Source organism: Boleophthalmus pectinirostris, unplaced genomic scaffold, assembly GCF_026225935.1.
Source record: "Boleophthalmus pectinirostris isolate CB_2022bp ecotype Guang Dong unplaced genomic scaffold, ASM2622593v1 HiC_scaffold_2, whole genome shotgun sequence".
Taxonomy (NCBI): Eukaryota; Metazoa; Chordata; class Actinopteri; order Gobiiformes; family Gobiidae; genus Boleophthalmus; species Boleophthalmus pectinirostris.
The window spans coordinates 5,800,966-5,826,384 of NW_026571152.1; the positions used below are offsets into that span (position 1 = coordinate 5,800,966).

A 25,419-nucleotide genomic window follows, 5' to 3' on the forward strand; every position below is an offset into this window, starting at 1 on the left:
ATAAGCAACAAATGTATGAAATATTATAAAAAATAAATTTCTTGTAAACAGTAAACAAAACTTTTCTATCTTTTGTCTTTTGTCTGCAGTAAGTGCAGATCTGCAAAAGGTGAAAGTGAGAACCAGGAAGTCAGATTGATTATTGTTTAAACTCTGTTAGAAACAGAATTTACAATGTAATGGTTATTTCTTTTACACAATAGGAGTAAATAGTGTATCAGAGGAAAGACTACTGTTGATAGTGATAGTCATCATAGTTAAAAGGTTCTATTTTAAAGGACCCATCTCATGCAAAATCAACTTTTCAGAGCTTTCTACCTTCTAAGAGTGATGTGTGGGCCTTGTATATGTCGCTGAAGTGGTTTTTAGATTGACTCTGTTTTTTTTTTTTAACAAATTGCAGTGTATTTCTGCCACCCTCCCACGTGACAACGAACTAAAGCTGCTACAACGATGATGCGGCAGATACACCTATGACATGTTTGACTTAGCAGAAAGCACTTCACACCCGCCCCCCTCCCCCGCTCCACCGCCTCCACCCCATGTCAGTAATAATATTTATATTTCAAGACGATATGAAATATTACCTTCGGAACTTCCTGGCAGCAAACGTTCTGTTTCTGTGGGCATCAGCTGACAATTCCCACATGAACACCTAAACAAAAGCGACAGCATAAGCTCATTGTTCTACACTGCAGTGTCCACGATATGATAAGTTTATCTACTAGTGTTTATTAATACTTTACCAATCAATAATGTTCACCTGATGTCGACGCGGTGCTTGAGCTTCGTGCACCTCTGAGTCCTCGTCCGATTCCGGGTTCAACACATGCGGCTGAACGTGCTGTATCTCCATGATGAATAAAAGTTTATTCCTACCACTATCAGGGTGCACGTCTGTCTCCCCCTCCCTCCCTGAGATGGGCGGAGGAAGGGCGGCTCACTCAGAGCCTACGTCACGTTTGGAGGGCGGAGCCTGTGCTTTCTCAGGACGGGCGGGGGGATGAGCAATAGTCGGCCTTTCATAGTTCCTGGTCTGTGACTGTCTCCAAGAAATCAGTAAGATTTCATAACTATTGTGTAATGGATGTTCCAAAACCCAAATTGTGCTTGTTTATGTGCAGAAGACACAATGTGAAAAGAGTTATTTTGTATGAGATGGGACTTTTAAACAAACTGATACTTTAAGTCCTGTTGAAATGTTGTTACCTCCTTACAAACAGACCTGGAGCCGTGTTTTATTTCATTCACGCATGTTTGAGTAACTCTTTATTATTAGTGTGTGTACAGTTTGTTCAGGAGTTTATATAACACCAACACTAGTAATCATTTTCAACATGTTCTGTATTTCTTGTATGTGCTGCACACTTGTGGATCACCATATGCACGTTTCCAGCTAATCCTGACAATGACAGAGGTGGAGACAGTCTACCTTCAGGGCCCATATTGCTCCAGTGAGCCGAGCCAGCGAGTGTGTTTGGGTTCTGTCTGCCCGGGTCCCAATGGGAGCAGACGCAGCGCTACAGCCAGACCCATCACCGTCGCCCAAATCTCGGGGGACCCCTCAGCCTTCTCTGCCAATGTTCCCTCCGAAAGCTCCAAGTCAACTCGGCGCTCTTCAAAAACATGCCCACCTCTGAGTCACCCGCCGCGCAGTCTTTCCGCATCACGCTCACTCATTTCCAATTACCGGGCAGCTAGCATGCGCCGATCCGAGACAATGGCTCACCAAACCTGATTACCTGTTCCCATGGCGATGCCGGGACAACAGATGAAGTCCGGAGTGAGGACGGAGGGGGACTGCAGAGCCTGGAGACTGTGGATTGAGTAAAATAAAAGGTAATAGCATGTTGAGAATGACCGGTGTGTGTGATATAAAGGCTGAGCAGGACTGGCTCTGGTTACAGCTCAGAGGGGAGGCTGTTGGGAATATCAGGCCGGGCAGCAGTGGATATATTGTGCACTGTTTTTGTGTGTGTAGCCTCCTTTGTTGGACCTGACGTTCACATTTTGGGTTGTTCAGGCACTTAATAAATAGTTTTTGCAAATCATTATTCAATTGTGACTTTGTTGTGTTCCATCAAAATGATTAAAACTAAATCAGTGTTGTATATATCATATGTGGACCTCATTTTTTTCAGAAACTACATTATGAAAAAACTAGGGCTGGTCAAAAAAAAAAAAAAAAAAAAAAAAAAAATCGCAGTAATCACATGAGCTCCTGTGATTAATCATGATTAATCGCATGTTACACACAAAACCAATTAATGAAAGTAGTGTTTCGTGACTTTTATTGGAAATGTAAATGAAAGTGCCACATTTGTTGTGCAAACAGAGCATTTCTTTACACAGGAGCAGGCACTAGTCTGTAAAGTCCATGTTTATTCTTCTTCCTTTAGAGAATCTCACTCAAAAAAAAGAGAAGCAATTTCAGTGCAGTTTGTCAATTCCGAGAATTTGACTGAATGAATTGAATTGAAAAGTAAAGTGCACGTGATCAGCAGCGGTAAAATAAAGTGGGTGATGTGGGGAGCGAGAGGATCGAGACTGATATGGGAGGTGGATTGGGCGGGATTGATTAAAATGATTTCAGATTTGGAGGTGTTGAGTTGTAGGATGTTCTGTGCCTTCCAACTGTTCACGTCACTGAAGCAGTTTAACACAGATAAATGAACAGTGTTGGGAGTAACGCGTTATAAAAGTAATGAATTAGTGTTAAATTATTCAGGCATTGCTTTTTGCTGTAACGCAGTAATATAAGGCATTACAAGGGGGAAAAAAAGTTTATGTTTTACTCGGTACAAATGTTAACAACACGAGTTACAATGCTTTTTTAACCTGGACTGAAGTTTTTTTTTATTTTTCTTCATACAAGTTCACTAAAATCACTGCAGCTGTGATTTTCCATCGTTACAGATCAGGATAGAGCCAGAGGTGAGCCCATGTAGACCACTGGGTGACCGCAGGTAAAAGGACCAGAGCAGAACTCCACACTCCACAGGGGTAATCACAGCCACAATCGGGGTTCTCTCAGGGGCGGTCCAAGATTCCAAGATTGTTTCTCGATTGGTCCTGGTTTAGTCCTGGTTTAGACCTGGTTTGGACCTGGTTCAGCTCTGGTCTAGTCCTAGTTTAGTCCTGGTTCAGTCCTCGGTTCAGTCCTGGTTTAGACGTGGTTTAATGTTGGTTCAGTCCTGGTTTAGTCCTGGTTTGCTTCTTATATGGCGCAAAAGTTCGGCATCTTCGCTCGCTGATTGTTATTTTACGATCAGCGACAGTTATTTTGGTGAGAGTAAGTTTAAAGTGCTGCAATAGTCGTGTAATGTTTTACACTTTAAATGCAGTAATATTATAATGTAACTAATGACTTGGAAATGACAGTGACAAGTCATAAATAACACATTACAGTTTTGAAGTAACTTGCCCAACTTGTTTGAATGAAAACAATCTTACCATACTGTGAAACATTCTAGACAAAGCAATAACATCCCCATGGAGAAAAGTATTTGATGAACCCTCCACCAGAAAAGTTACACAATGCACCTTTTATCGTATATTGTTGCTGTCTCCTCATGTGTACTCAATGTTTCAACAGACTCTAGTTTAGTTCATCATTTTATTTGAACAGGGGCCATGTGTAAACAGAATCATCTCAAAAGACGAGACGCTTTACACCAGATTTAGATAAAGCTACTTTCCATCTGCAGTCCAATTTAAATACATCCAAGTTTCCATCCATTGACAATCAAACCCTGCATTCTCTCATTCTTTCATTTAGAAACATCACACTCCACATTTCCATATTCAACATTTTAAATGACTAAAAACTAAATCTGAACGGCTGCATGTACACTTGCACAAGCATCAAACCTGGACTAGACGAGGACTAAACCAGGTCAGGAATGGTCAACGGTGTAACAGAATCTCATACAAATTAAAATGAACCCAACAACTGCACTGAAACTAAAACTAAATTAAACTAACTAAAATAAGGCTCACAGGTTCATTAATTGACAGACAGAGACAAGTGATTTTCAAAATGTAAAATAATTTATTATTACCGTTATATATATTTTATTTGATTAACTTTAAGAGAGACTATACAACATTCATGTAACTGCCAATTAAGAGCTTCACCAAAGCGACTGTACAATCATTTTGTCCTTAAAACGTAAAACACATCTGAAACAAAGCAGCAGCTCATTCACAGTCCCACCGCTCCACCAGATGACCCTAAGATGAACATTACAGTTGATGCTTCACTTGTTAGTAGTCAGTTACATGAACCTAGAACAGTGACCAGCCAACGTACCACAGAACACACACTTCTCAATCCACGAGGCTTGACGCCGAGCAGCCGGGATGTCTGACAGTAGAACCGACCGAACAGTGAAGAGGGGGTAACAGCGGCACTTGTAACGATCAACATCAGATACACGCAGGAGCTTTACATGACGGGCCACAACTCAGACTCTAGGAGTAATGGCACTATAATAAAGCCAAACATTAAATTATAAACTCACAAATTGTGATTAGAGAACAGCGGTTGTTTACCTGTGCACGACAAGATGGCAACCTATCCTCGAAGTGCGCTGGAGTCAGAGAACGAGACGCTAGAGAAACAGACGCGCACTGCTACATTTAGATTTACAGTCCAGTTTAGTCCGATTTTTCAGTCAGTCAGTTTCCTAGATTTTTTCAAGTCAGGTCAACTTATCAGATTTTACAATGTTGTGTCCTTAGACCCCGTTTACACTGAAACAAATCCACGTATCACCGTATCAGAAATGATCTGCGTCCAGACACATTGTTTCTGTGTCTGCGATCTTTCCTTATCCACACAGCTTTGAGTATATTTTTTTACGTTTTACAGAAACAAAACTTACAACCACATGGCTAATTTGCAAAAACTGAGTGCTCAAAACAGCTCGTTATTGTGCACTGATGCGGTTCATCTTATGATTGTCGGACTAAAGGACATGACTCAGTAGATTATAAGTGTTCTTTCTGTGACAGAGGGGTGTTCTGCTGATGGTGAGTCTGTTCTGTGCTTCTATCACGTTGGAGATGGTTCATGTTAAACTTTTCAGAGATTATATGTCTACAGGTTGTACACACAGACCGTTTATATGAATGAACATATATGTTAGCCTCTTAGCGTTTTGGCAGTGAATTACTTCGTGGCACATAGACCCACATCAGCATATCAGCTTTTTCAGTTGTTCACATGGTTCATCTTACATTCGTCGGACTAAAGGACACGACTCAGTGGATTATATGTGTTCTTTCTGTGACAGAGGAAGTGTTCTGCTGATGGTGAGTCTGTTCTGTGTTTCTATCGCGTTGGAGATGGTTCATGTTAAACTTTTCAGAGATTATACGTCTGCAGGTCATATGCATACACCGGCACTCTGGGTTCCACCATCAACCCAAAACATGCTACAGGTCTCCAGAAAGAACAGTTGATAGTCAAGGTCAGTCAATGAACCTGCTCAGGGACAACAGGTGGACATTAACACTGGTGCTAGTGGCAATAGCTGTGTCCTTAGGCAAGACACTTCACCCACATTGCCTAGTATGAAAGTAGTGTGTGTGTGAGTGATGGTGGTGGTCGGAGGGACCGATGGCGCCGATTGGCATGGCAGCCGCGCTTCAGTCAGTCTGCCCCAGGGCAGCTGTGGCTACAACAGTGTCTTACCATCACCAGGTATAGAGTGAATGAATAATGCTGAATAATGCTCTGTAAAGTGTCTTTGTGACAAAATGTCTGTGGAAAGCGCTATATAAATAAAGACTTACTCACTTACCGTATATATATGAATATATTCTAGGCTCTTAGTGGTTTGGCGGTGAATTACTTCGACCTACATCAGTGTATCAGCGGTTTCAGGCGTCCACACAGTGTTGGATCAGATCCGTACACAGATAAATTCGCGGGAGCTTTTGGTACCAGATCGTTCCGTCTCTGGAGCCGTTTTCAATCGGATTAGTGTGAACGAACACTGCATCCACAACCTCAACGAAAATGGCTCGAATACGTACCAGTGTGGACGGGGCCTTAGGCAAAACACTTGTGTGAAGTACTCGGCAATGTGACTGTGCCGAGTATGAATGAATGTGTGTGGGTGTCGCTTGTGGTTGGAGGGGTTCATGGTGCGGACTCAAGTATCTCACCACCACCGAGTGTGGAGTGAATGAATGATGCTCGGTAAAGACATTTGTGACCAGCCCATTTGTCTCTGTAATAATCAGGTAAATAAATGATAAATAAATCAAGACAAGTTTATTTGTACAGTTCATCCAAAGTGCTTTACAGTAAAAAGAAATAGATTAAAATCACAAAACAAACAAATCAGAACATAAATAATCACCAGAATATGAGCCTGGTTACTTCTTGTTTATCCATTTCTGCTAATCTTCATCCTCCAGACTCTCCTTCACCTTCTTCTTCTTCAGACTGATGCTGGAGAACACACTTGTGGTTCTCCAGCTCCAGAAGCTCCAGGACGACACGCTTTAGCCTCCTCTCGACTCAATGACCCCCTCCCCGGTGCATGTCCAAGCCCCTCATCGACACAAACTAAACAAACCTTACAAAGCCACTGATTACTGTGCCCGTCACACACGCCCAGACCAGCAGATGAATGTTAATGACCAGAATGTATGCACAGGAGAGGAGGAGAGGAGAGGAGGAGAAGAGAAAGATGAGGAGGAGAGGAAGAGAGAGAAGAGAGAAACAAGGAGGGGAGAAGGAGAGAGGGAGAGGAGAGCGATGAGGAGGAGAGAGGGAGAAGAGAAGAGAGAGAGATGAGGATGAGGAGAGAGGGAGAAGAGAGAGACGAAGAGAAGACAGGGAGGAGAGAGAGAGGAGAGAGGGAGAAGAGGAGGGAGAGAGATAAAGAGAGTAAGAGAGAGAGGGAGACAAGGAGGGGAGAGGAGGAAGAGAGAGGAGGGAGGGGGACGAGAGAGACGAGGAGGGGAAGAAGAGAGAGGGAGAAGAGAGGAGGAGAGAGAGGAGGAGGAGGAGAGAGGGAGAGGAGCGAGGGAGGGAGAATAGAGAGATGAGGAGGGGAGGAGAGAGAGGAAGAGGAGAGTGATTAGGAGGAGAGAGGAAGGGAGAACAGAGAGATGAGGAGGGGAGAAGAGAGAGGAGAGAGGAACGAGAGACGAGGTTGGGAGGAGGAGTGAGGGAGAAGAGAGAGATGAGGAGAGGGAGAGAGGAGGAGGGAGGGAGAGAGAGAGACGAGAGGGGAGGAGAGAGGAGAGAGGGCGAATGGAGAGACCAGGGAGGAGGAGTGAGGGAGAAAGAGAGAGATGAGGAGGGGAGGAAGAGAGAGGAGGGAGGGAGAAGAGAGAGACGAGGAGGGGAGGAGGAGAGGAGAGAGGGCGAATGGAGAGACCAGGGGAGGAGGAGAGAGGGAGAGGAGAAAGGGAGGGAGAAGAGAGAGACAAGGAGGGGAGGAAGAGGGGAGGAGGAGAGACGGAAAGAGAGAGACAAGGAGGGGAGAAGAGTGAGGAGAGAGGGAGGAGAGAGTCAGGTCTCGGTCTCAGTCCCGCTCTGGTCCTGCTGTGGTCCCGGTCTGGTCCCGCTCTGGTCCCACTCTGGTCCCGCTCTGGTCCCGGTTATGGTCCCGGTCTGGTCTCGGTCCCGTTCTGGTCCCGCCCTGGTCCTGGTCTGGTCTCGGTCTGGTCCCGCCCTGGTCCTGGTCTGGTCTCGGTCTTGGTCTGGTCCCTGCCTTGTCCCTGCCTGGTCCTCGTCTGGTCCCGGTTTCAGTCCCGTTCTCAGTCCCGCTCTGGTCTCGGTCTCAGTCCTGGTCTGGTTCCGGTCTGGTCCCGGACCTGGTTCAGTCCTGGTTCAGTCCGTATGCGGCGCAAAAGTCCGGCATCGCAGTCACGGAAGTGGGAAACGGCCTTTATCCGTTTTTTCATTCTTCATTTAAACACAAAATCAAAAACTGAAAAAAACGAATCGTTACCTGAAAAACTGAAGAAAACTGTTGTTTTTTTGTTTTCTTATTTTTGGTTTTATATGATACATGGATTTTCCTGTATTTTTGTACTTTTATTCTCAACTTTGGCAGAAACATCTCAGTTTCAAAAACACTGTCCACATGACTTTGACACATTTTCTTTGTGGATCTCTCCTGAATGAAACTCCTGAATACACCATTATTTTTTTTATTGGGAAAATGATTCAGGTTTTAACAGGTTAAAATGCACAAGTCTATTTCTACATATGTGCGGTGAGAGGAACAGCTTGTGTCACTCATCGTCTGGATCACACAGCCTGATCATGTCGTATCATCTGAACAGCAGCAGGCCAACAGCTCATGACGCAGCTCAGAGGACATGATTACCAAACCAACCCATCAGATCAGTAATGACTACATACTGTACATATACTGCTATGGGAGGAGGAGGAGCAAACGTACTACTGTATGAAAAGTGTTATTTCAAAATATTATTACACAAACAGAGGAGAATCATTATGTACCATTATGTTTTGAGGGAGATTTCAAGTTTTGCTGCAGAAACATTTCCGCTGCACGTCTCAGTGGCCTTTGAGTCTCGGTCAAAGGTCTCAACAGGAGGATCAGCGGCAAGTTGGCTGAGTAGATAGCACTCATGCCTCACAGTGAGAAGGCTCCGGGTTCGGTCCCTGAGTCGCCTGGGCATTTCTGTGTGGAGTTTGCATGTTTCTCCCCGTAGCCGTCCTCTGGGCACTCTGGTTTCCTAGCCTGATTCATCAGCCAGGTTTCACTTCTTAGAAACCGTCTGACCTTGCAGTGTTAGAATTGCTTGACGGTAGGTGCGTACTTTTTCATTTAGTCAATCGCTGCTATTTGGTCGTGATGTATGTAATGCACCAAATCCTGTAGGAAGAAGGTCAATAACATCTGTCTCCTTGATAAAATTCACCAAACATTCTCTTTATTCTTGCTTTAAATCCTTGATCTCAGGAATCGTTGCAAAGACAGAATGTATGGCTCTTCGCTGATTGGCTGGACTCATACTTCCAGGGTTTTTGAAAACCTAGTCTAGTGTATTCTGATTCCTGACGTAGTCGCTGGAGAGAAATGAAATTGAGTAGAGGCACTAGGTGGCACCAGCCTGATTATTGGTTTCCCCCGTCAATCCAAAACATGCTACATAGGTCTCCAGGAAGAATAGCTGATAGCTAAGGTCAATTAAATACAATCAATCAATTAACATGCCCAGGGACTACATGTGGAAAGGAGCACTGGTGCTACAACCTGGTGCAATGCCATCCATCCATTCATTCATCCATTTTCTTCCGCTTATCCGGGGCCAGGTCACAGGGGCAGCATTCTAAGCAGGGACTCCCAGACTTCCTTCACCCCAAATATGTCCTCCAGCTCCTCCGGGGGTCCCCGAGGCGTTCCCAAGCCAGCCAAGAGACATAGTCCCTCCAGTGTGTCCTGGGTCTTCCCGGGGGCCTCCTTCCGGTGGGACATGCCCGGAACACCTCCCGAGGGAGGCACCCAGGAGGCATCCGGAACAGATGCCCAAGCCACCTCAGCTGACTTCTCTCGATGTGGAGGAGCAGCGGCTCTACTCCGAGCTCCTCCCATGTGACTGAGGTCCTCACCCTATCTCCAAGGGAGCACCCAGCAATGCATTTATTTATATTGTGCCTCTCTCATCAAATAAATAAACTAAAGTAAACTGGTCAGGGAGGATCAGCAGATCTGTGTCAGGGGGGACAAAACACTGACCCACAAACAAAGCAATGTGGTCTACTCTATTCAGTGTAGTGAAGACTGCAGTGTACGCTACATTGGCCACTTCACAAGAGGATGAACCAACACAGATGAGAGAGCAGCAGTGGACCTCAGTCTGCTGTACATCCACATAAAAGTCTTGCGCCACCCCTTTGAGGTACAGATCTGAGTCAGAGAAAAGAACTGGTTTGAGAGGGGAGTTAAAGAGGCTGTTTTTGTTAAGAAAGACAATCCATCCTTCAGACACCATCTATCTCCCATCTACAACTCCATCCTCAGAGGTGAGAAAACCCTCATTTTGGGCCTGAATGATTCTGCTAATATGACCCCTCACTCTGTACAGTTGAATAGGCCGAGCTAACAAACAGAAACTGTAAATAATAAAGTGTGTTAGTTTCAGAGTAGTTTCAGTGTAGTAAGCTCCTCCCTACAGGCAGAAATAAGGAAGTGTCCACCAGTGTCTGACCAGAACTGACGAAGCAGCTAGTCCAGGTGACAAATTGAATTTCTCCTTCGCCATTACTCCACTGTGATGTTTCAGTTTGTGATGAAATTGTTCATTTCTTCAAAGTATTTCCTCTGGAAGATCTTCTGCCATGTTTAGTGTAAGAAACCTGTAGCAGCTCAGAGGTCCATAAGCCTCTTGCAGGGTCTCCATGGATACAGAAAAAAAAAAGAAAGAAAAGAAAACAGTGGTAAATGCAAAATCTCAATTATCATTTTTTCAAGTAGAGACAAAAAGAAATAAAGAAATACAATTAAATATAATAATTGCTCAAATAAGGACGAAAGTTGTACTCAAGTAGAGTATTGTTCATGAGGTACAAGATCGAGGATACAAGCACTCGAAATGAGTTTCCTTCATGTCCCACCGGAAGGAGGCCCCGGGCAAAACCCAGGACACACTGGAGGGACTATGTCTCTGGGCTGGCCAGGGAACGCCTCAGGGTTCCCCCGGAGGAGCTGGAGAACGTGTCTGGGGTGAAGGAAGTCTGGGAGTCCTTGGTTAGACTGCCGCCCCCGCGACCCGGCCCCGGATAAGAGGAAGAAAATGGATGGATGGATAGAGTACTGTTCTCTTTAATATAATATTACACAAGTAGAAATACAAAATAGAGGTTCAAGAAATTACCCAAGTAAGAGTAATTATAAGAGTGCAAAACGGTGCAATAAACATGTTTGAATCATTTCCTACTGCCAACACAAAGCTTTTGTCACTTGTAAACTTACTCACAGTGGAAGAGAATTACAATTTTTACTAGAGTACTGTTACATTATTACGTAGAAGTAAATGTATGATATCTGAAAGCCACTCAGATAAGTACAATTGTTCTAAAAAATAAATGTAACTGAGTATGCCCACATCTGCTCAAAAGAGTCACAAAATGAAAATAAGTAAACTTTAGTATTTTTTATGCACTGCTTCCTCAAAATGACCCATGTAATTCATATAGAAGTAGACTTTATTCAGTAGACTGTACAAAAGCAAACATAAACATGGCTCTCTGTTCACAGCGGTACGTGCTCGGTTCTGTCTCGTTGCAGGCCTGAGTCTCGGGAGCGCTCGTATCTGCAGCCTCATTATTCTTCATACACACTTCATTTTCTCCTTTTCTTCTGGCGGCCTCAGTACACGGCGCTCCGCTATAGGCCCTTCCCTGGGATCCACAATACGCACCTCTTCAATACTTAATACTCACTTCAAGTACTCGCCACTCAATCTCCCGGTTTTCAGAGGTGATTGACAGGCGGATGAGCCAATCAGGGACGTGTGATTGAAACAAATATAGCGGCTTATGAGGAAAAAAGAAAGAACAAAATATGACAAGGGACTGAAAACACTGTGTTCCAGGTCATACACAAAAGATTTGAAAATGTCTTGTTACCGTTTTTTCAATCCAATCCACTTTATTTCTATAGCACATTTCATAAACAAAACAGTTTCCAAAGTGCTGCACAATACAAACAGAACATATCCAATAGAAGTTAGAAAATAAAGCTCTACTTAAATTAAAAGGTAAAAAAAAAAACATTAAAATAAAGACAAACAAGACACAGAGGACCACACATGCACACGGTGTTAAAAGCCTGAGAGTAAAAGTGGCTCTTAAGACGAGATTTAAAACTCTCCTCTGTGGGGGCTGTTGGACGTAGGGGGGCAGAGCGTTCTACAGTTTGAGGCCATACAGAAGGTCTGGTCCCACCTGGTTTTAAGTTTTATCTAGGCACCATGAGCTGGAGCTGGACCTCGGACCTCAGAGCACACGCTGGCAGGAGTGTAGTGGGCGTGGTACGTGGGGGTTCATCGTCCACACACTTTTGCCGACATATACAGAGATATAAAAAAAAAATAACAAATATAAAATGGCTACAACTTTAATGTCAGGTCTAAACCAGAACTAAACCAGGACTGAGTGTCAGGACGGGCCCAGCGGTGCGCCTGCGTAGACCGTCGGGTGCCCACAGACGAAAGGACAGAGCTCCACGCCCCATGGAGCTCAGCCCAGCCATCGCCCGATTGTGCTTTGCGGACACCTTGCTCTACGGGCTTGAGGTTCACTCGAATCACATGAATCGTTACATGTTGAGGGAATATTTTCTATGTCCCTTTAAAAACATGAACGTTTTAAAAACATGAGGTTCTCCAGCAGGCTGTTCCATAGACGAGGGCCATTGTACTGGATAGACGCCTCTTCTCTCCGTGAGTGTGTCACTTTGGGAATGACCAGGAGCCTGCTGCCAGAGGAGCACAGTGTCTGTAGGGTAATAGTAGTTCTGAAAGATAAGAAGTCCCCAGACCATTAAGACATTTAAAAACCAGTAAAAGAACTTTAAAATCAATCCTGAAACTCACAGGGAACCAATGCAGTGATATTAAAACCAGTGGAATGTTGTCCCGCCCTCTGGTCCTAGTCAGGACACATGCTTCTGAATTTTGTAATAATTACAAACTTGAAATACTATTTTTTTGGAAGACCAGAGTGCAGGGCATTACAATAGTCTGTTCGACTGGTGATAAAAGCATCAGTGTCTCCGTCATGATGTGGTAGTTTTCACGATAACAGCTACTTTTTACCTTTTACAACATTGAGTGCATATACATGCGCATCAGTGTTTCGGTTATGATAGGGTTTTTTGAGTATCCTGGTTTCGTCATGGTGCATGAAATACACAGTATCCCGGTTTCAGTATCCAGAATAAGGCAATATCCCGGTTATTAGAAACTGGGATACTGTAGCTAGTATACTCTGATAGTAACTGGGATACTGTGACATGTAAACGCAGTATCCCAAATACTAGAACATAAAGTTGAGTGGTATGCGTCCAAAAGACAACAGTAGAGGCAAAAATAAAGTGACCAACATAAATAAAGTGACCACACGAGTGAAATGACTGTGCTAAACCTGCACTTGTATGACCTGCACACGTATGATCACTGAGAAGTTAAACATGAAACATCTCCTATATGATACACGCACAGAACAGACTCACCATCATCATCATCATCCCTCTGTCACAGAGAGAACACTCATATTCCACTGAGTCATGTCCTTTAGTCCAACAGAAGTTGAACCACATCAGCGCACAAAGAAAGTGCTGTTTTTTTTTTTTTCAGCACTTATAGTTTATGCAAATGAGTCATGAGGTTTTAAGTTTTGTTTCTGTAAAATGTAAACAAATGTGCATAAAGCTGCATTACATTATCAAACCTGCTGATGTGGCTTTATAGTGGTCATGGTTTATATGTTGTGTTGAGTTTATTTATGCAAAAGATTTTAATTAAGAATCTGATTAAGAATCTGTTGCAGTGTGTTTGGAAACGGTCGGTTTGATCTGCGTAGTGGATCATAGCTCCTCACTGCTGAGTAGAAACCTCCTGAGCTTCCTCTGCTGAAGGAACTCATGGTTGTTTGTATTTTCCCTGGTTTATTAAATTAAGTTAAGTTCATTTCTGTGCTTGCGCATTTATACGATTGTGTCAGGAAACCAGGATACTTCATTTGATCATGTATACAGGGATATGAGTGTCCCGGTTTCTCAGCGTACATGTAAAAACAGTATCCCGAATACTGACAGAACCGGGATACTGATGTGCACATACATACACACACACTCATTGATTTAAAATGGTGTAATATGGGCCTTTAATACTGAATAGTAGAAAAAAAAAATAATAATAATCATGAAACTTTAAAATGTATCAAAATAGAAAGTTGTAAATTTCAGTCTAAGTCAAATCTACTGCAGTATAGTCTTTGTACTGCTCAGGGTGTTAGTCCTATCAGATTGGCCCTTGTTGTGACGGAGCCCTGACAGGAGCAGAAGGTGCCCTGACAGGAGCAGAGGGCGCACCTGTCTCTGTTTGAACTCAGAACCTGTGAACGCGGCGGTGTCTGGAGGTGTTTGGAGGTGTTTGGCGGTGTGAGGTTACCGAGGCGTCAGTCTAAAAACAAACACGGGGCTGCGTGATCAAACAAGCTCAAAGTGCATGACAGGGTTTCATGCTTCTCTAATGATTACTTTGTTTGGTTGGATAGAACCTGTGGTCAACTTTTAAATCATTTTTTTTTATTAGTTTTATAACAGTTAAGTGTGGAAAAAAGTTGAAAAAGAAAAAGTAGAAAATACAGGAAGCAGCAGTACAGAATCCATCCAAAAACTATGTCCAAAATGCAGGGACAATTTATGTACAAAGAAACACATTTTTCTGAAATTGGCTCCCCATCAAGCACACACCTACACAAAAGCTATGTCAATTGTGTGTGCTTTGATTGTGCTGCAAAAGTTTCATTTGTGCTGCTTTAGTTTTGGAGATATTAACGATTCTTTTGTAGATCAAATTGGGGTCAGTCAGCGCCCAGGAAGCTTCAAAATGCTCTAAACCAGGGGTGCTCACACTTTTTCAGCATGCGAGCTACTTACAAAATGACCAAGTCAAAATGATCTACCTAATACAAAGCCAAGCAAACTGCACTGAAACACTCTGTGGCCCTTTTTTGGACCCTCACCCACAGTTTGAGAACCTCTTCTTTAAGAGAACTTCTTCTGGCACTTTACACAAAACTGTGAAAAAAAGTGAAGGAAGATTTTTAAACCTGTTTTTTAAAGTTTCCAAACTGGAGTTGCATTCTTTTCTGGTTTTGCAGTGATATTTACCAGCCTCTGCACGTTTACCAAACCAAACGCACATCGTGACAAACACAGATGCATTTGTGCACTTTTGTTAGACAAACTTCAGCCAAATGTGGCAGTAGGTCTGTTCTGTAGATCTGCTCTATGCTGTAGACCTGCTTTGTGCCAACAAAATGTAACACAAATTTAGACTCGTTTTTGCTTCACGTTTGGTCTTGCTCTTCTAATCAGCCGCACTGTGGGAGGGGCTTGTGTTCGCTGTACGCAGGAAGGAGCGAGAGCGTGAAAAGGCGAGGGGCGGCGTGCTGACGTGAGGCAGATGGACAGGTAGGATGTTTAGGAATTTGAACCTGCCCTGTGATGCACGCTGGTACACGAGGGCACACGCTGTTGCAGACGAGCCGTGCATAGGGAGCGTGTGTGTTTGTGATGTGTCGTAGAGTCTCCGCGGGTTTCAAATGAGCGCACAAGCTGCACTGAGACGCCCCACACGCTCCTGCACCCGGCAATCTACCCACATGACCTTGGCGATCGACTGGTAGATCGCGATCGACGTATTGAGCACCCCTGCTCTAAAACAACACAAAATGGAGTCAGTCATTTGTGCTGCTTTGTGCTGCAAAAAGTTACTACAGCTACAGCTTCATGACATCACAAGGTGGAACAGAGCATTTTGAGCTTTGGAGATGTAGACTGACTAATAATAAATGATTACTCAAAATTGTGTGAATGAAACAAAACAGGAGGTAACAACATTAGAACATGAAGCAGTTGTGTTTAATATAGGACCTTTAAGGAACCTGCGTGAAGTTGGCCCCGCATCAAACACAAAACCTACACCAAAACTTTGTCAGTCGTTTGTGCTTCGTTTGTGCCATTTTGTGCTGCAAAAAGTTCCGTTTGTGCTGTTTTAGTTTTGTAGATTAATGTTTCTTTGGTCAAAGTACGGTGGCCGACAGGGGCCAAACGCACTGCAAACAAAAAACGTGGTGCAAATGGAAAAAACGCGCTGCAAGAAACAAAAACAAATGCATCATCATTAAATGCGCTGCAAATGGAGAAACGATGCAAAGCACAAAACGACGCATACCAAGAAAACACCTGCAAAAGAAAAACGCTGCATAAAAAGTCACCACAACGGAAGTGCTCCAAACCTGCAGGGGGCGCTCTCAGTGTAACAGCTCAATGGAGAGACACACCGGCTGGAGAGAGACAGGTACTCCTTATGAGAGAGACGGAAAACGACTATAAATTACAGCGGGAACAAATTATTGTTACGGTAATGTGGCTTTTATTTTATTATATTCATGTATTGTGTTTATAAATAATATAAATATCGCTGTACAACGCGGTACTTCACGTGCCGGTTATTTTATTGTATTTCACACCAGACTTTACAAGGCGATACATTAGCATGTCGATTAGCTTGTTTGCTAATAGCGATCAAATAAGAATAAGATAAGATAAAAAGATTAGAGATTGATACAAAACACCTGTTTTAATAGTACAGTCTTCTATACTTAAACCCTTTCCTTTTCTTTCCCCTTGCAGATGTACTGTCCATTTTGTGGATCTGCGCTTACAGCTTCACCTGCCTTTTGCCGTGCGTGTGGCAAAAACGTCACTTTTTTTAAAACGCGTCCAGGAGGAGACGCCTGCAACTCACGCACATATTGATGTTGCACAACCTTCCACCAGTCAAGGTAAACAGATTCATGATTTTGTGACAAAAATTATCAGAAGGGAGCCTGAGAGGTTCAGATCTTGTTCTTGTATATACAAAAAACACTTTTCTCTTCACTACCCTGGATTAGTAACTGGCATTAGAGGTATATTGAAATGCCCTGCAGAAAGTAATTTTATATGAACATAACTATGAACTCAGTAAGAGCATTGAATCAGTATGTAATTCCTATGTGTTTTTTTTTTAGCAGGAAGCATAGAAACATTTCTGAGGTTTAGGGCAGTTAAAGACAGGGAGAGAAAGTCATTCTTTTCAAAGAAACGTCAGGCCTCTCAGAGTGAAAAGCAACAGAAACCAGTGAAGGTATGATATGTTGTTTACATAGGGTGTTGCATAGGCTGTTCAGATTTGGCTGTCAGTGCAGATCTACACCTTGTTAAGTGACATATCATATTGATTTGTCATGTTGTATTTCTGTTTTATTTACTGTCATTTGTTATTTTGCAGATTTATGTTGGAGTTATGAGGTTGACAGGTGACTCCTTAAAACCTGTAAGAGGGAAATCACTGCCTCTGGACATTCAGCCTCACTGGTCATCAGAGCAGCTATTGGCTGCTGCTGTTAAAAAAACACATGGATTTTAACCAGGACATGCAAGATGTTGTCCATGTTTTGTTGTACCCTGATGGCAGACAAGTGAGAAACATCCCAGGAACAAATGACCCTTTCACTGTTCAGAAGTACAAGGAGGCAATTGGGAAGGCCTACCAGAGGATAACACTCTACATTTGCACTGCAGAGGATTTTGAAACCAGTTGTAAGTGTTCCATTTTGTATTAATTCATGGTTTCCTATTGGTATCTTATCTGTGCAGGATAAAGTCTGCAAATTATTCAGAACATTATAGTCATTTTTGTTTAAATGCCTTTTTTGAAGGCTATACTGGACAGTCTTCTAGTGAAGATGACAGTGTTGTCCATGTGAACCTGCCATCTGTGGAAAGTGAACTCTCTGACACTGTGGTGAGTGTATATATGTAAAAGACATAGCAAATTTGCCTATTGCCAGGTACATTACCATTTAACTATCAGTTAAGTTATAAAATTACATTTAATCTAATGTGTTATATCTGTATATTTATATTATGTGCTGCACGCAGGTCTGGGACACTCCAGATAATGTGAGCACCCCAAAAACAGACAACATTTTGCAGGGGTAAAAATTGCCTTAGTCAAGTGATGTTTTTCTTCATAAACAATTAGGAAGATTAATTATTTATTTGTTATTCACAGACCCTCCAGATGCCAACAACCAGAATCTCATCAAGTAAGATTATATCCAATAGTATTGATTGTCTAACATAAAATTGTGAAATAGCAGTAAATAATTTTGGAAATTAATTTAGTCATCCTAAGTCCTTTGTATCTATCCTTTTATGGCTTGCATTAGTTCTAAGCAGGTAACAGTGCTAAATGATTAACTTAAAAAATGTATTATTTTTAAATAGGATGGACAGCAATCAACTCCCCAGGATCAGTTAAGATCTTCACAGAATCTGAATACCTGGTATAGGTAAGCTGGTGGACAGTTACAACCTTAACATTTTTGGTTAGTGTGTGTATGTGTTAAATGAAGAACATAATACATTAGCGTATGCCCTGCAATTCCTTCACATTTTTTATACTTCTATGCTTTCTTTCTTGGAATATCCAACTATTTATTGACATTCATTTTTACTGCTATATTGCAACATTACAAAAAACTTACTAAAGACCAGTCAATCTACATTTCTCAACCAGCTACCCCAATTCACACCCAAAGTCAAAATAACATTAGAACTCCAACAAATATTTTTAAATTTTCTGGGAAGTGTAAGAAATGTACTATGTATATAGGTATTGTTGACTGACTGGAATCAATGAACTTTTTCCCTGCAGCAACTACACCACCATGTATGCACCTATAGTAGTTGACAGTGAGTCTGAGACAGATGACCACATAGACTACCCTGCAGAACAGTATGATATATTACTAGTTAGTACCTCATTGTTATTGTTGGCTCATATATTGGAACTCATGTACTGATATTCTCTTGCAGTCCGCAGGTTTTGAACCTGACTGCTGAAGACATTGTTTCAGACCTGGCCTCCAAGATTACCAACACTTCATACAGCAGGTTCAACATAAACAGGGCAAATATATGGGATGGAGCAATCAGAGGCTTCAAGCGACCATCTTATGACCCATCACATGAAATTTTGGTTAAATTCACTGATGATGAGGGGCGAGCAGAGGATGCAGTGGACACTGGTGGTCCCAAACGAGAGTTCCTCACCCTGCTGATGGACTGCCTTAGATCAAGGAGAATATTTGATGGTCCAGACGATAGGAAATTTCTCACGTTTGACTGTGCAGGTAAACATCTTATTGTTTCAGACTTAAATTACAGGTACATTGCATTTCTGAAAATTCATACTGAAAATTCAACATCTGGTTTTAGCTCTACACTTGGGTTCAGTGAAATTAACTTTGGTATGCATTTTCATGTGAACTCAAAAATGATTTTAATAGTGGACTAATGGATGGTAAAATGTTAACAGCTGCCAGAGATGATGAGTATTTTCATGTTGGGAGGATGATCGCTACATCCATAGTCCATGGTGGTCCAGGCCCTCGATTCTTGTCAGAAATGCTATACGACCACCTCACGGGAAAATCAACAGCTGATTTTGAGGCAAGGATTGAGGACATCACCGATGACACCATGAGAGCTTCCTTGCTTGAGGTTTGTGGTCAAATCAAGAAAGCTCACAAATTTGACTAATTGATCCCCTGAATTCCATTTTTAAAACCGGTTTAAAACTCGGTTCTCAGGTATTGTTCCATCTTTTTTAAAAACATGGAATAGTGAATACTTGTAATCTAACAACCCAACCATTTGTAGTAAAAGCCAGTTTGCACCATCTCAGAACATTATCTGAATTAAGCCCCTCCTTCCTATTTTATGACATAGACCAGGATTTTCAAATTGGGTAAATGTGAGCCTCCTCCTCCTCCTTAGAGTAGGTAAAGACAGGTAGTATCACTGAACATCAGTAGCCTGACACCAGTCCTGGTTCAGTGCTAGCTTAGTCCTAGTTTAGTCCTCCTGATTCAGTCCTGGGTTCAGTCCTGATTTAGTTTGTGTGTGTCGCGTCTCTCCAGTGGCTCTTTGGCACCTCCCAGGGGAGGCAGGTCTCACCTATTGAAAACTGCTGGCATAGACAATATAAAATTGTGTGATTTCTTTCCATCTTTATCTTTCAGTATGGGAAGTTAGTGGCATTTCACTTAAATGTATGGTTATTGTCTTGCAGATATCCAGTGCAGCAACACTGGTTGAACTGCATGCAGTGATCGACAAACATTCAAGTCTGTTGCAGATGGCTGGTTGTCTTCAGTATCCAAAAGTTGTATTGGACAAGAAGATAATAATGAAAGACTTCATGCAGTGGTACTTCATTTACCGCAACCATTTCTCAATTCAAAGGTTGTTGTTTTTTTTTGCATATTCATTGATTAAATGAATTTTATTAGTTATAAGTTGTAAAGTCTTATGTTAATTATTAACTGCCAAGTAATTAGTATGCTTAAAGGAATAGTTAAACATTTTGGCACCGATAAAAGGTAATGTACGTATCTCTATGTTTATAGGGATTATGGCAGTAGTCCAATTTGTTGAACTATCCCTTCTGATACTGCTATTGTTCTAAAGCATTTGTGTTTTTTGCTCTGTTGATGTTTTGTAGGTTCAAGGATGGGCTTTCAACACTTAACATGATTCATGCTTTGGAGCAGCATGCATCTATATTCAAGACATTTATGTGCTCAAGTGTGGAGCAGCTGACATCCACAATACTGGAAAATCTTTTTGAGGTTCAACTCAGTGAACAAGGCACCACAAGACGCCAAGAAGAAACCAAAGTATTAGCATTCTGGAGAGACTATCTCCTTGATACAGAAGGTTTATTATGTTTCTCTCATCTTGTATGAATAACAACTTTAATAAAACACATTTTAAGAACATGATCAATAATGCTTTTTTTTTTTCCTCCCAAGATAAACAAACAGGACTCTCCCTCCCTGACATCCTGATGTTCGCCACAGGACTCTGTTCTCTGCCCCCATCTGGGATTAAGCCAAGACCAAAGTTGGTGTTTCAAAGGGTGTCTCGCTTCCCATGCAGCAGAACCTGTGCAAACACCATGGAAATTCCATTGTCAACAACTTATGAAGAGTTTCAAAAGGACATGGACTTTGGAATACAAAACTCTCCTGGTTTTGGACTGTACTAATTTTTTTATTGTATAACTGATAGGTTGACCTTTAGTGTCTGAAGTTCAACAGTTATTACCTGTATTAGTGATGTTACAACTCAGCCATGTTCTTCAATCTAATATAAAGTTCCACACAGGTCTCCCAGGTCATTGGCTGCATTAGACCACTCTGTCTTTGTAGATCCTCAAAGTGTGACTGGAGATGACGATCTCCACATGAACTGTGTGTTGCCTCAATCTGAAATGGCCCCAGTTCCTCCAGTGAAACCGGAAACCCACAGTCAGTTCCACCAAACCTGGGAGTAAAAATATGTTACGTGTAGCTTGGACTCAACTAGCTGAGCGCAAGACTGTTACCATATGCAATACTATTAAGTGCAAGGGTTTTTCACATCTTTTCTTAATGTACTTCACTTCACACCTGTTGCTCTTTGTTATTATATTGTGATGTGTGGGTTACTGTATCCAAGTAATTTCCCTTGTGGATCAGTAAAGTTTGTCTAGGTCTATTGTTACATTTTATCCAGTTATTTCAATTAAGGTAATAAATAAATACATAAATGAATAACCTGTGAGGTAGGCTGTACATGACCTCTGGTTTCCCAGATGGACAACGAGACTGTTTAGCAGGTCTTATTGTATGAGTGTTCCACTTTTTTCTGCATTCATCAAGGTCATGTTGTAGCATATCCATAAATGCAAATCGCAGGAGGCATGTGTGCTCATGACTGCTGTTAAAGAGATTTCGCTCTCTCAAATCATTCATAAGGTCCATCCAAAATTGAGACCTGAAAACACAAGCTGGAATTAGGGCAATGCATTTCAGGGAATGTTTTTGGATTCTAATGCAATTGAAAATGTTTTAATTTGTTGTTCAAAAAAAGCAAGAAACTTTCAAGGACCACAATGGTCTATTTTCTATGTGTTTTAAAGACTATTTTAGAAATGTGCTTCTAGCATGTAAAACACTTAAAGAAATCCATAATAACACCTTTGTTTGCGAAAATAAGACCACCAGCTTTCAATTCTTTGGTTTGCCATTGAAGAGCCATACAAATGACTAGCAGCCCCAGCATAGTCGTCAGTGTGAGATGATCTTAAGGCACACTGAATTGCTGCCATTGTGCCATTTTCAGTGCCACAGTCAGTACGAAGTCGCATTGGAATGATTCCATATTCTGTCAGGCAGTTCATGTAATTCTGGGCAATGACCACTGGGTCATTGTTGCTTGCTCCACATTTCAACCACAGCACCTTTCGCGAGTATCCATCTATGCAGCCACTGATTCCAAAACCGTATGGTTTCAACTTATCGTATCCATCCACATGCCACACATGGTTCGGTCCATCAGAAGTGTAAACTCGCTTAACAAATCTTCTGCTTGCACGATGTTGAATTCCTTGTGGATCCAGTTCTCTCATCAGGGCCATAACATCATCCCTCCTAACTGTCAGCGAGTATTTTAGGCGCAATGTCTGCCACATTGAACGGTAGCCATAGTGTTGCCCTGGACCCTTTAACTCCTCCTGTATGGCCCCACAAACACTGGCAAGAGTAGAGTAGTTCTTTTGTCTGAACAAAGACAGCATATTCAGCTTCCTCTTCAAGGAGCGAAGGCTCATGTGCACATTGTGTTTAGAAGCTAAAAAATCCAAAATCTCCGCATTGCTGTAGCTCTCATTAAAATATCTTCTTATTAGGTCATCTGTGAGGACATCTGATGCTGACCCTATAAACATAAAGTGGGATAAAGGCAGACATTTTATTAGAATTATCACAAGCCAAATATACATGAATGCATTTTACATGAAAAAGTGGCATTAACATCATTGATCATATCAATGTTATTTAAAAACTGGATATGAGTCCACTTACCGTCTGCATATTCTGCTAAAAAATGCACACTGGAGCCACATGAGCCACAGGACATTGGTACATCGGTAGTTCCCAGATCGTGTCCGCAGTAAGGACAAAACATATTGGCCTGGAAAAAGACGATAGATCAGTATAAACTAGAAAACTGAAATCAGAAACGTGATAAGTAACGTCACTGATATGGGTATTTATACACTACCTCTTAATATACACAAACAGCGGAGATCATAAGTGTATAAGTTAACTGCTGGCATAATAAGCATAATACTTAATGTGCAGCGTTGTATCGTATGGAAGACTGCGATAAGATGGCTTTTAAATGTACTATTAAAACGGGTGTTTTGTATCAATCTCTAATCTTTTTATCTTATCTTATTCTTATTTGATCGCTATTAGCAAACAAGCTAATCGACATGCTAATGTATCGCCTTGTAAAGTCTGGTGTGAAATACAATAAAATAACCGGCACGTGAAGTACCGCGTTGTACAGCGATATTTATATTATTTATAAACACAATACATGAATATAATAAAATAAAAGCCACATTACCGTAACAATAATTTGTTCCCGCTGTAATTTATAGTCGTTTTCCGTCTCTCTCATAAGGAGTACCTGTCTCTCTCTCCAGCCGGTGTGTCTCTCCATTGAGCTGTTACACTGAGAGCGCCCCCTGCAGGTTTGGAGCACTTCCGTTGTGGTGACTTTTTATGCAGCGTTTTTCTTTTGCAGGTGTTTTCTTGGTATGCGTCGTTTTGTGCTTTGCATCGTTTCTCCATTTGCAGCGCATTTAATGATGATGCATTTGTTTTTGTTTCTTGCAGCGCGTTTTTTCCATTTGCACCACGTTTTTTGTTTGCAGTGCGTTTGGCCCCTGTCGGCCACCGTAATTGGGGTTCAGACCCAGGAAGCTTCAAAATGCTCTAAAATTACACAAAATGGAGTCATTGTTTGTGCTTCATTTGTGCTGCAAAAACATTTTCATTTGTGTGATTATGTTTCTTCAGATATTAGTTTTATTTTCAGCCTTTGACGTCATCCAGCCCCTCAATATGTTAAATAGCCTCAAAAAAGGCAGATAATTATAAGAAATGTTTGTATTTTGTTTGTGCTTATTTTGTGCTGTGATTATTTTCATTTGTGTGAGTTTATTTCTAAAATTTCATCACAGAGAAGACCCTGTACCCTCTGGTTTTAAGTCTCATTTTAGGCCCCACGAACTGGAGCTTTTGTGAGTCGATGCTAAACTAAGATGTACGTGGAGGATAAATTATTTCAATTCTCTTACAAATGTCAGTAAAGTAGAGTCATTTACAGACTTCGCTTATCCCGTGTGAATTCACTGCAAGTAACACAAAGGTGGGACGGTTATTTGTAAATTACCAGACGTTCCCAGGTTGTATTTATCCCGTGCAAATAGAGCTATAGACAGGGTTGGGAAGGTGACTATTAAAACGTATTCCCCTGCAGATTACAGATTACATACCCCAAAATGTAGTTTGTAACAGAATCCATGAAGTTACTTAAAGTGAGTAACGTAATCTGAATACTTTGGATTACTTGTATTGTCATTTTAAAACTTCATGAACGTAGCAACCACATCCTGAAAATTCTTGTTTTTTCTCTTCAAATTGTCTGTAGAGCCCAAGTCTCCGTGAACAGACAACTGTTTGCTGTAGAGAAGCAAAGACAAGGATACATTTACATAAGATGTTTTGTCTGCAAAAGACAATAAAAAGTCTTTCCATAACCATGATTTTTATATGAGATCACTGCTGCCTTAAATCATGTCCACCCTACTGCTAGCTGTCATATTGTTTATAAAAAAAAATAATAATAATAAATAAAAATCACTTTCAGTACAAACATAAAGATGCCAGCCCAGTAAATATCTGTAATATTGGATGTTTTTAACTCAAAATGATTCAGAATTAGATTATTTACAATGACGATTATTAATGACCTCGTCCATTTTGTGACTGACGCCACCAACGTTAACAAAACATTTACAGAACTCTTACTGCCGCGTTCTGTTTCCGGCAATGAGTGGAATGATCTCAATAAAATTTAAAAACATGGGATATAGCCCAAAATGTGAAAACAGGAAATTACCACTGTGTAATCCGTTTATTTCAACAAAGTAACTGTAATCCAATTACCACTCACTGAAACAGTAACTGTAACCAAATACAGTTACTCATAATTTGTACTCTGATTACGTAATGCCGATACATGTAATCCGTTACTCCCCAACACTGACTACAGAATAAATGTGTTTTCAGTTTGAGAGAAGAACTCATTTTAAATATGCAGTATGTGTGTGATAAACATGTGTGAATGAAACAAAACACAACTCCAGGTACATTTATGATGAGGAAACATAGTAAAAATTATAGAAAATATTGTAATATGCTCTCTTTAAAGTGCTCTAGGTTATATTCTAAAAAGAAATCTGTCTCTCACCAATACACAAAAGTTCATCCAAAGTGAGTTGTGTGGTCCTCTGTGTTTTTGGTAACACTTTATAATAACTACACCTTATTTAGCCTTAATAAAGCATGAACAAAGACTTAATTAATAATCACGCTTAGTAACTACTTAATTACTCCCTGAATTAGCACTTAACTTGCACTTAATTCGCCTGTGCTGTAAATAGTTACTCAATACT

At 41.5% G+C, this 25,419-nt stretch overlaps 2 protein-coding genes across 2 annotated transcripts; one reads left to right on the forward strand and one right to left on the reverse strand.

Annotated features, from left to right (window-relative positions):
• The first annotated feature begins 1,408 nt into the window (after positions 1-1,408).
• LOC129409409 (uncharacterized) lies at positions 1,409-20,895 on the forward strand. Its single transcript, XM_055155377.1, has 15 exons — positions 1,409-1,602; positions 16,428-16,579; positions 16,808-16,923; positions 17,068-17,162; positions 17,254-17,378; positions 17,498-17,583; positions 17,721-17,776; positions 17,854-17,887; positions 18,069-18,133; positions 18,499-18,579; positions 18,660-18,976; positions 19,162-19,346; positions 19,918-20,090; positions 20,350-20,564; positions 20,660-20,895. Exons 1-15 carry the CDS (start codon positions 1,409-1,411, stop codon positions 20,893-20,895), a joined length of 2,130 nt encoding a protein of 709 aa, XP_055011352.1.
• Positions 20,896-20,968: 73 nt separating this feature from the next.
• Positions 20,969-23,363, reverse strand: LOC129409355 (uncharacterized). The gene is made up of 5 exons (XM_055155087.1): positions 23,304-23,363; positions 22,754-22,862; positions 21,869-22,607; positions 21,447-21,665; positions 20,969-21,173 (listed from the first exon to the last, which is right to left on the reverse strand). Exons 1-5 carry the CDS (start codon positions 23,355-23,357, stop codon positions 20,969-20,971), a joined length of 1,326 nt encoding a protein of 441 aa, XP_055011062.1. The 5' UTR covers positions 23,358-23,363.
• Between the last annotated feature and the right edge of the window lie 2,056 nt (positions 23,364-25,419).

Coding starts and splice junctions, on each gene's coding strand:
- LOC129409409 (XM_055155377.1), top strand. CDS start 1,409: ATGACAGAGGTGGAGACAGTCTACCTTCAGGGCCCATATTGCTCCAGT. Junction 1,603..16,427: donor GTTCCCTCCGAAAGCTCCAA/GTCAACTCGGCG, acceptor TTCCCCTTGCAG/ATGTACTGTCCATTTTGTGG. Junction 18,134..18,498: donor AATCTGAATACCTGGTATAG/GTAAGCTGGTGG, acceptor TTTTCCCTGCAG/CAACTACACCACCATGTATG.
- LOC129409355 (XM_055155087.1), bottom strand. CDS start 23,357: ATGAGAGAGACGGAAAACGACTATAAATTACAGCGGGAACAAATTATT. Junction 22,863..23,303: donor GGGAACAAATTATTGTTACG/GTAATGTGGCTT, acceptor GTCTTTTTCCAG/GCCAATATGTTTTGTCCTTA. Junction 21,666..21,868: donor TCTTATTTTCGCAAACAAAG/GTGTTATTATGG, acceptor TTGTGTTTTCAG/GTCTCAATTTTGGATGGACC.